Source organism: Pecten maximus, chromosome 4, assembly GCF_902652985.1.
Source record: "Pecten maximus chromosome 4, xPecMax1.1, whole genome shotgun sequence".
In the NCBI taxonomy this organism is placed as follows: domain Eukaryota; kingdom Metazoa; phylum Mollusca; class Bivalvia; order Pectinida; family Pectinidae; genus Pecten; species Pecten maximus.
This window is the reverse complement of record NC_047018.1, coordinates 15797584-15809615: the sequence shown is the minus strand read 5'-3', so window position 1 is coordinate 15809615 and position 12032 is coordinate 15797584. Positions and strand designations below refer to the sequence as shown.

The window sequence follows — 12032 nt, the reverse complement described above, 5'->3', positions numbered from 1 at the left end:
TCTTGATAATTAAGTCCATATGTGATAACAGTCCAGCTGTTGATTATACATAATAAGTTTGTAGTCATGTGACTTGTTCTCACACCTACATTTTTTTGGGAGTTAGCCTCTTAAATTAACCTATTAACTTTGATCACAATTTCAATTATTTTCTACAAAGCATTGTAATTTATCTTATCTATGATTTTGATGATTGCAAGCATCACTTTATTTGTTGATTGCAGTTGATTTTCCTTAATACAAATATTGATAATTTTTTGTCATATTGAAGATAAGAAATATGCAGCAGGTGTATATACTGTAATACTTAACTACATCTATCAGAAGGATTTGTCACACAGTTTTAAACAGTGTCATATCTCAGGGAACATGTTTAGCTTATAGCTGAAGCAAATAATTACCACAAAAATTGTATTTGTTATTATACCTGTAGTTTGCAGTGTGCTATGATACTTGGATATAATTTACTTTTCCGACAGGTAACGAGCTACGAGTGATTGAGATTCCCAGTAAGCGGACTACATCCTGTTGTTTTGGAGGAGATAACTTTGACGACCTTTATGTAACCTCATGTGCCAAACATGTATCAGTGGAGGAACTCACGTTGAGCGAGGTTCTGAAAGAGGAACCACTTGCGGGATCTGTGTTCAGAGTTACAGGACTTGGGGTCAGAGGTCAAGCAGCTAGCAAATACACTGGATGAGTGATGCTGCTAGCTGGTTTAGATATGAATTGAGGGACAGATTACTGGTTCAAAGTTCAAATTTAGGGATAGTTGATTGAGTCAATGTTTAAATTTAGGGATCGATGACTAGGTCAATATGCACTGGCCCTGGGATTGGTGGTCATTGTCCGGAATCTTTAGGTATTATACTGTGTAACTTACAACAACCAGTATTTCCTTAAATTAGAAGCATTAATGACATGTCATGTCTCTCATCTTCTGAACCCACTCAGTGTAATGGTGCTAGGGAAAGTGTCGGTCTGAAGACTTGTACAATGTATTGTCATTCTATTGATACTGGGTAAACACAAGTACACATTCCTCTAAATTACTTTTTTTACAAATTTTATCTAACTCTGACTCACTACCAAATATTGTTTACTTTTTTGTTTCAATAAGAAACAAGAGACCTTGTTCTCAAGGTAAAAGTATTTGAACACTCTGTGTTGTTTAGAGCATGAAAAGAAAAATGTCAGGTGTACTGACAGGATGTAATTCCTTCTAGAACTAATTAATGTTTATGGCCAAAGAGAAAAGACAAAATGGTCTTATGAATTACAACGGACATTTTTTCTGAATTGATAAGTTAAGAAATAAGCAAGTCTTAAACATCATGGGATTTTCCTACATAAGCTATAGAAAAGTTTAGCACCTCTCCAGGGAGGAACATGAAACCTATAGCCCATGAAATTAACAATTGGATAAATCACCTTAAGACATTTCCATCTATAAAGATCATTTGATTAAACCTTGAGAAGATTTTTCAAGTTCCTATCAATTTGACCAAAAACATGAGATGTACATCCACCAGGAAATGATCTGATATGTTATTCATCTGACGGTCGATTTCATACGCTATACCTTTGTTTTCTCTTCTTTTTCTCTTCATTTCCATCCTTTGACCAGTCATTTGATTACTGTTACCTTGAACTTTGTTGGACAAGGTCAACTATTTGCATAACTATTGCAGCCAGTAACTCATGTGCTAATTATCAAGTGTTGTCATTTGTCACAGAAATGAAAGAAAAACATTTGAATTGAAATTTATGGATAATTTTAAATTTTGGTGGGAAAACATTCTTCAAAGTGCCATATCTGCATCAGTTTTGATGATTTGACCTTGAAACCTTGCACACACCTTCATAACAGCAGGTTCTTTAAAGTGTGACCAAAATAAACCATTGTGAAAGAACTATGATTTTGTTGTTTTTTTTTTTAAATGTTTTCATCATTTGACTCCTGTGACCTTGAATGAAGGTCAAGATCAGAGATAAACATAACATTTGTAGCCAGCCATACATGTTATGAATTTGCAAAACATCAAACTTTAAAGGGTATAGATAAAAGAGCAGAAACTTTTTATGTGCAATTTTGGGTGTTTTTCAAATTTTGGCACGAACAAATTTGCCTTTTTTCCAAAGTGCCATATCTGCATCAATTTTAGCTCACCTGCCCGAATTCTTCTCAATAACCAAGGGGCCCAGGGACTTGATATTGGGTCTGTAGAATGCTCGTGTGAAGGGCTACAAAGTTTGTTCAAATGAATGATCTTGACCTTAATTCAAGGTCACATAGGTCAAATAAGCTATAATCTTCACACACCTTCTTCTCAATAACCAAGAGGCCCAGAGACTTGATATTGGGCCTGTAGCATGCTGGGGTGAAGGGTTACCAAGTTTGTTCAAATGAATAACCTTGACCTTCATTCAAGGTCATTGAGGTCAAATAGGCTATAATCTTCAAACTACTTCTCAATAACCAATAGGCCCTGGGGCTTGATATTGGGCCTGAAACATGCTAGAGTGAAGGGCTACCAAGTTTGTTCAAATGAATGACGTTGACCTTCATTAAAGGTCACAGAGGTCAAATAGGCAAAAATCTTCAAACTACTTCTTCTCAATAACCAATAGGCCCAATGACTTGGGCCTGAAGCATGCTGGGGTTAGGGCTACAAGGTTTGTTCAAATGAATGAAATGTGCCTTCTTTCAATGTCACATGGGTCAAATAGGCCAAAATCTTATAACAATGATTTCTTGATAGCCAAGAAACTCTGAGACCTGATATTAGGCCAGCAGTATGCTGGAATGAAGTACATGTACTAGAAAACTTATTGACATAAGTAAACGTAGCTTTCTCTGATATTTGAATAAAGTTGTTATAAGTAACTGCAGAAATGACTACAATCAGCTTCAAAGTTTCTATAGAGCCAGGTGAGCGATACAGGCCCATTGGGCCACTTGTTGATGATTTGACCTTGAAACTTTGCACATGCTTTCATAAGAGCGGGTTTGTGATAATGTAACCCAAATAAACCATTTTTGTATCGCATGTATTTGACTCTTTGACCTTGAATAAAGGTAAAGGTCAAAGATAAGCATAACATTTGTAGCCAGCCATACACGCTATCACTGTGCCAAACAACAAGCCTTCATGTGTATATATAAAAGAGCAGAAACCCTTTATCTGCAATTTTGGATGTTTTTTTTTTAATTTTGGCAGGAAACATATTGCCTTTATCTATTTCAAACAGACATTTCTCTGTCATTTTTCATCTGATGATCTTTCATATGAGATGAAAAAAATTACTAAGTTTTAGATTTTTATTTTTGACCTACTTTTTGACCCCATAGCAAGACCTTAGCATTCTCCGATAGAATGTCATTAAAAAGGTTAGCCCTGACCAAATACTAACCAATTTCAATGAAAATAAAACAGATTATGCTTAAATATGTAAGTTTTCTATATAAACTATGTTATAATTTAGCCCTGCCCCAGGGGGAATGTGACGCCCAGTGGCCATGGAATTAACAATTTTATGAGAACCTTCTATCCATGAAGAGTATATTTGTCTGTCATATCAGGGACTTGAAATATCAGTCAATTTGACCCCTTTTGGCACCACCCCTCGGGTCCCTGAGGGGTAGGGACCTTATAATTTACAATTTTGGTAGACCTAGAGCCAGGGAAGGTTTCTGCAAAATTTCATCAAAAACAGTTTAGGACTTTTTGAAAAGAAGTCGAAAATGTAAAAATGTTAACTAACGACAGACGATGCACGACGATGGTGGGTTGGAAAAGGTCACTGAGCTTGGCTCAGGTGACCTAAAAATGTATACATGTATAAATATTGGCAGATGTTTCCCTTCAAACCACGTCAGTGTTACTAACAAACGTCATTCCTAATTTTGATTTTATTTCAATTCAACAGACCCTAAGGTCAAATAATGGAATTGATAACAGCATGTAGATAAGTGATTATAATAATAATAAAAATTTTTAAAAAAAATATAGTTATGAAGATCGAATAACAATAACAACATAAAAGTAGCAACAAATTGCTTAAAACAGTACTTCGTTCAGCTGTTTCTTAAAAGTTGACACAGAATGACAAGTGTCCATGATATCAAAATATTTTTTTGCTTCTCATTAGAAGGCTTAATTTACGAACATTTAGTCTGCTAAATGAATTTCAAAATAGAGATTTTGCACTCTTCCTAAGATGTCGACTAGGTACATGGTAAGATAAGAGCAGTCAAAGAGGCTATGGACACATTAAAAAGGAAAACAGTGTCTATGTATTTCTGTCGACATTCGAGACTTGCTAAATTAAAATGTTTACAAACATCTGTACAAGATTGACCATCAAATCTTATTTTGGCTTTAAAACATAAAAATCTTTGGACCTTTTCTAAATTCATGATAAAAGTTGACTGATAAGGAGCCCATATTTCTGCACAGTACTCAAGTCTGCTTCTAACTAATGTAATGTTGATTTTCATGTCGGCATCAACTTATTCATTTAATAAAACATAACACAAGTCTGAAGTTATAGTGATACACAAGATATGGAGGATTTGTTCTTCCGATGGCACAAAGAAAGTGGGCGGTGTTGAGCTCTGTCAACAACGGCTATTGTGCATGGAATTTTGAACATATATAACAGAAGGTAAATATTTGAATGGTCTTATGTTAACAGAAAATATTGTAGATATAAATGTTAACCTTTTCTTTTAATCCACGAGATCATAAATCCATTGAAGCAGTCGGTAGACTAAATATTTGGTAAACACTTCGCATTTATGCAAATTACCTCGTGCTCCAATGGATTTATGATGTTATAAACTAAACAAAATAAAAGGTTGCTCCTTATATGGATATGGATGTATGTCCAATATTAAAGGGTGGAAATTTAATCTAGTTCTAGTTGATAGCATATAAAAGGCAAATACTGTGAAAAAGCTCATCAGAAATAACTATTTTCTCATTTAGATCTGCCTTCATTACATTTGTATATAGAATCTACCTGGATTTTGATTGCATTAAGCTGGTTATTGAATTATGTCATTGACTTGCATAAACAAATGTTAGGAGTCCATTCCGTTGGGTTTTATAATAAGGGACCTAAACTTCACCAGTTTACGAAGAGAGGTAACTGGCAGGCAGCAGAGCTGTGACTGGTACACGCATGCGCAACTGTCAGTCTCTCGAATACACATGTAACGCAGGTTTAGTTCACATGAAAGCAAGTTTATTCTGCAACTGTCACCACATTGTCGGAATACACCCACCGTATATTACTTTTGCTGTATACGACAGTGACGGAAAACAGCTGTATTTTGGAATAATACATGTAGCACGTGCACGCGTCAATTCGACTGACCTATTTCCAAGCGAAACAACGTTTAAAAGGCGAACATATTTCTGTCATTTTTGACACCGTTTCACTTCAAAATGATTTTTTATGATTATTTTTTATTGTTTGCAGGATAAATAGAATACATGGTCAGTGTCTTAAAATATAAGCTGTATTTTTGGCCCCCTGACAGAGAGACAAAAGTGGCTCGCCAATGCTCGCCACTTTTGTCTTTCTTTACCCTCGCCAAAATACAGCTTATATTTTAAGACACTGACCATGTATTCTCTTTTTATAGATATTGCCATCTTATATGATTAAGTTGTTTGTGTTTATTAATGCATTAGTTAAGATATGACAGAATGTTTATGTTCAATTACAGATGTAAAATGGAAAATGGCAAGAAAGCTGTCGTTTCTTTCCCTTGTGTTTTGGCCTCGTGGGTACTTCAGCATTACAATCGTATACTTGATATCTGTAGTAGACATCCATCAATTACTGAAATTCTAGGAAGTCCTAAGTTTATTGATCACTGTGCTTCCTTATCGAGATTGATCTGTTGGGGAGCTAGTCTAGTGGTCGTTTTGTAACAGTGGCGGTTGTAACTGAGGTTAGCTCAAGTTACCTCCCCTTACACAAGTCTTATCGTAGCCTACTTCAAATTTGTTGTATCGTTTGTGCATACGTCACCATTTGGAAGCACGACAGCGATTGGTTGTTATTTAGCGCATATAGCGGTCTACTTGTATTAACATTACACAGAACAGCCTGACCATAGTAAACAATTGACACTCCAAGTAGGCTGTTGTAAGTTGTCTTAATGTTATATGTCACAATAGTAAATGATATATTGCTGTCAATATGGAATAGTTATTGTTAATCTTTCAATTCATTATTAATTGGCACAGAGTATTAAATTTTGTCCAATTGAATATGGAACAGAGTACATTAAAATAATCAAGACTTGTACATTTACCTTAATAACGCTAAATGTATCTTAATAATGATGTATGGTATGAATGCAGAGGTAATGATAGAATAACTATTATTATTCTGTTTCATTGATGTGTTAGATCATATTTTAGCAATAATTATATTAGTTTACATTTTGTAAGTAATGTGCGATTTCATTCGTGATAACTGGTTTTTTTTTAGTTGATATGTTTCGGTTAAGGAGGTTATTCGTTGTCACGTTGTGTCAGGAATTCATATGTGAATAGTTAAGTTAGTCATTTCAGCCATAAGTCTAGTCACTTTGAGTCACATATCATAGAGTCAAATGTTCTGGTCAGTATTAATGGGCTATGATTTACTTGTCACATTTAGTCACATCTTAACAATTTAGTCAATCTTGTTCAAATTTCCGCTTTTTTTGGCTCACCTACTCAATTAGGCGTAAATCTTTTGACGACTTCTTCTCCATAACAAAGAGGCCAAGAGAGTTGATATTGGGTCTGTAGCATGCCTCGGTACCAAATTCGTTTAAACGAATGACCTTGATCTTCAATCAAGGCCACATGGGTCAAATAAGCTAATATTATTAAAGGATAATGGCTATGAAGCATGCTTGAGTGCAGGGCTACCAAGTTTGTTGAAAGGAATGACCTTGGCTTACATTCAAGGCCACAGGGATCAAAAAGGTTCATATGACCTCTCAATAACCAAGAGGCTTTGAGGCTGACTTTGGGTATGTAGCATGCTTGTTACGGGTGAAGGATTAACAAGCTTGTTGAAATGAATGACATTGAACTTTTTTCAAGATCAAATAGACTAAAAAATTGTGCATGCCTTCTTTTCAATAACCAAAAGGTCCAGAGACCCGATATTTGGCGTGTGGCATGCATGAGTGAAGGCTAGAAAGTTTGCTCAAATGAATGACCTTGACCATGATTTAAGTTTAAAAGACACATTTTTAATTAACTGCAAGGCTCTGAGGTATTATATCTTGTATAAAAACAGATCACTGGATAGCAGGTGAGTGTTATTATTGATATATTAGCCTTGGCTGATGATAGTTTGGCGGTTTATGCTGTGACATCTGGTCACATGTTATAATCTGAGTGACAGATAAAGGTTTTCTGACCTCCAGTGATCACTGATTGTTATATATAGGATACATGTTATTGAACTGTCAGTCTCCGGAATAAAGATCTAACGCGGGGTTATTGTCGCCTCGTGTTTTATCTGTACAGTTTCTATTATCAGCATGGGACGACAGCTTGATGCATATGTTGGCCCTTACTGACCCCCAATTGCTTATGGCCGTGGCCAAAAAAGGTCAAATGAACTGAAATATTTCAAAAGCTAACCATGGACCGCTAATTTCAATTCATTACCACTGACGAGAGACAAAAGCTAAAACCAAGGTTTGGAGGGATGCAGGTTGATCAAGACCATTCTTATGGTGGACACAATAATATTCTATTTTCTTGTGAGATATTAAGGAAATATTCTATATCCTTGTGAGACATTAAGGAAATATTCTATATCCTTGTGAGATATTAAGGAAATATTCTATACCCTTGTGACATATTAAGGAAATGTTCTATATCCTTGGGACATATTAAGGAAATATTCTATATCCTTGTGACATATTAAGGAAATGTTCTATATCCTTGTGACATATTAAGGAAATATTCTATATCATTGTGACATATTAAGGAAATATTCTATATCCTTGTGACATATTAAGGACATGTTCTATATCCTTGTGACATATTAAGGAAATGTTCTATACCCTTGTGACATATTAAGAAAATATTCTATATCCTTGTGAGATATTAATAAAATGTTCTATATCCTTGTGAGACATTAAGGAATGTATTTGATGCAAGTTGATATGCCTGGTTATTACCGACAAAGTTCCCATTTTGAGAACGTGACTTAACCCGACTTTGACCTAGCTTCTATGAAACAGAAGACGCATTATCCTTCCGAAATACCTGGTCTTGCTCCTCTTATAGTTTCAATGGTCTCCATGCAAGTTTATTTTTTAGGTCATCTGAACCGAAGGGTCAGGATGACCTATAGCCCATCGTGCTTCGTCCGTCGTCGTCCGCCGTGCGCCGTCCGCCGTCCGTAAACTTTTCACATTTCAATCTTCTTCTCAAGTTCCACCAGTGGGATTAAGCTGAAACTTGCCTGAAATGATCCTGATATGATCCCGACCAAGTGTTGTTATTTTTCGGGTCGGTCCGAAATCCAAAATGGCCGCCATAGCCGCCATCTTGAAAAACACATTTAAACTTCTTCTCATGTTCCACCAGTGCTGTTGGGCTGAAACTTGCCTGAAATGATCCTGACATGATCCCGACCAAGTGTTGTTATTTTTCGGGTCGGTCCGAAATCCAAGATGGCCGCCATAGCCGCCATCTTGAAAAACACATTTTACACTTCTTCTCAAGTTCCACCTGTGCTATTGAGCTGAAACTTGCCTGAAATGATCCTGAGATGATCCCGACCAAGTGTTGTTATTTTTCGGGTTGGTCCGAAATCCAAGATGGCCGCCATAGCCGCCATCTTGAAAAACACATTTTACACTTCTTCTCAAGTTCCACCTGTGCTATTGAGCTGAAACTTTCCTGAAATGATCCTGATATGACAACGACCAAGTGTTGTTATTTTTCGGGTCGGTCTGAAATCCAAGATGGCCGCCATAGCCGCCATCTTGAAAAACACATTTTAAAGTTCTTTACAAGTTCCACCAGTGCTGTTGGGTTGAAACTTGCCAGAAATGATCCTGAGATGATCCCAACCAAGTGTTGTTATTTTTCGGGTCGGTCCGAAATCCAAAATGGCCGCCATAGCCGCCATCTTGAAAAAAACATTTTAAACTTCTTATCAAGTTCCACCAGTGGAATTCAGCTGAATCTTGCCTGAAATGATCCTGATATGATCCCGACCAAGTGTTGTTATTTTTCGGGTCGGTCCGAAATCCAAGATGGCCGCCATAGCCGCCATTTTGAAAACACATTTTAAACTTCTTCTCATGTTCCACCAGTGCTGTTGGGCTGAAACTTGCCAGAAATGATCCTGAGATGATCCCGACCGAGTGTTGTTATTTTTCGGGTCGGTCCGAAATCCAAGATAGCCGCCATAGCCATGTTGTTGTTAAGTAGCTGCGTGATGTTTTTCGTAAAACGTGAAATTTGGCACCGGCGTTCCTGGCATTCCAAGACGATCAGAATCCGGAAATGGCAACAGCAAACAAGACGAGATGACCAAACTGGACAAAGGACGAATGTCTGGCGATGGTGAGGCTAGTACATGTTTACAAGTGAAAGAAAACATGTCATACGTGGACGATTTAAGGACGGAATGTCGGCATCGGCAAATAGGCAAGCGTGGGTTCAGGTTGCCGGCAGATTGAACAGTTCAGATGCATTAATCAGGAGAGAGCCGGAAGAATGCACGAAAATTAGACTAACCTCGTCGTTCAGGCCAAAAATGCACATAGCGTGTTCATCATAGAGTCAAGGAGAACAAGTACCAAACCAAACATCAGTTGAAATGTACATATCAAACCTCTAGTTACATTGTACGATCTGTAAAATCCCGCTCCCCAAACATGCTGGAACTGTCACAACAATCAACTCTTATTTAAAACTTTCGTTTCGTTATCAAAGCAGGGGAGTACATAATCCGAAGGGTTCCGATGTTAATATCGCCAAAAGCTGATAACATAGTAAGATCGTCAGAAAATTCGGACTAGGGAGTACTAAATACATGACAGGGCCGGAATGCACATGAACAGGTTTTAAGTTAAAGTACAAGTAAACACAATGTTTTTTAATACACAGGTAAGAACTCTATAGATATACATTTTTTTAATTAATGAATAAAAGATACAGTAAAACTTTGAGGCAGTATTTCTGGTTTGTCAAAGTCAGCAAGAGAAACAAAAATGAAATTTTATTTAAATATAATTTGATTGGTATGTGGGCATTTACATTATAAACTACAATTGATCCGTGTCGTTGTAGTATTGACTTCGTAATGGGCCTTAACGACAGTGAGATTGACTCATCCATCTTCGATTCAAACCTTTACATCTTGTTTTAAATGATTGAATACAACAAAATCTGAAGTTAATGATTTTTCTTAAAAACAAGTTGATTTCTGTCGATTTCGTGAAGTCATCTTTCACCTGAGTTGTTAAGTATTTACTTAAGTATTTTTAAAGGAAGTTAAACATCCTCATGACGTTACTTAACTTTAAGTAAAAACTTAAGTAATACTTAAGCTTAAGTAGTTTTATGAATACAACTTAAGATAAAACCTTGAATTAAGTAAATACTTAAGTTTATTTAAGTACTTAAGTACAAATGTCCTACTTAAGTATTTACTTAAGTGAAATACTTAACCTAAGTTTTTTTTATGAATATGGGCCCAGGGCCTCTTGTTTGTTCATATACTACCCTCGTTTTGTCGATTTTGAGTTCATATTACGATTTTCTTAGCTTGTCGATTTTTTAAGCTTGTGTTACAAAACATTTCACTTGCAGTATTTGGGAATAAAGCAACTCGCTTAACGGAAATTACTGTTTCATCAGGCAATAAGTAGGAAACAGCGATTGGGTGATGACGGTTTACATGCCATTAATGCTGTACTCCTGAACACCTAACAGTTGCTTACAACAGCACTACAGCACAACGTATGTGACGCCGAGCGAAATTGAACCCATAAACAGCACGTGCGTCATTAAATGTCTTGTCAAATATAAATAAAACCGATGCTTGGACTAATCTAGATAAGGCAATTATCAACTGCGAGAAAATCGACCGAGTTCCGTCGAAAAAGCACTCGGCAATATAGAAGCGAGCGGAGTGATACCGTTGGTCGAGCGCTTAACGGAAAATGGATGCTTCAGCGTCACAAATGCTCACCAACATGTCCCTAAGCCTTGGCTGATAACGCCGATTCTACTTGGAACTTTGACCAATCCGTAATCTAGACAAAATCGGCCTTTCACGATCTTTATTTGATCCTGTTTATTATTTATCAGTCTGTATTGCATTCTTCAGGAGAACCCTCCGTCTTACCTCATCTGCCGTCTTTACGATAACTTACATGCCAATACAAGAAAGGAATCATCGAGGAATGGTTAAAATATTAATTTTAGGTATAAGGTAAGTGCTTTGTACAATTCTGAGAAAATATCTCGGGAGTATTGATATTTTTTATTTAGTTGACCAAGCGGTAGATTCTCTCAACACCCTTCTCCAATACGTGACAATGGGAATTATCATCATTTGCTGGTGAATATTACAGAGTGTGCTACGTAATGACTTTCAGCAAATTTCTAACAACAGTCAGACACACCCATACACTAATACGGCATACACTTATCCCATATCGAAGATATTATAAAGTCCGAGACACTTCATATACAGTAGTTACACATGTTTTTTTCGGGATTAGAATATCGTCTGTAAAGACGACACGTGCTTATGAGACTACACACCTCTGTACTACTGTTTTATTGGGGTGTAATGCAGGCTGTCATCAGGCAATAAGTAGGAAACCGCGATTGGGTGATGACGGTTTACATGTTATTAATGCTGGACTCCCGAATTTGAATTTATTGCCACGCCCAATTCAATCATGGTCTGCAGCACGCTTTGTTTGAAGACCTGACAGTTGTGACATTTTCATTTTTCATTTTCTGCTAGTC

The 12032-nt window shown here is 36.6% G+C and overlaps 1 protein-coding gene across 1 annotated transcript; it reads left to right on the top strand.

Annotated features, from left to right (window-relative positions):
- Nucleotides 1-475: 475 nt before the first annotated feature.
- Nucleotides 476-1917, top strand: LOC117325362 (regucalcin-like; the record flags this gene model as incomplete). The annotated part of the gene is given in 1 exon segment (XM_033881528.1): nucleotides 476-1917. A coding segment is annotated over 1 exon segment (228 nt), but the record flags the coding sequence as incomplete, so codon positions are not given.
- Between the last annotated feature and the right edge of the window lie 10115 nt (nucleotides 1918-12032).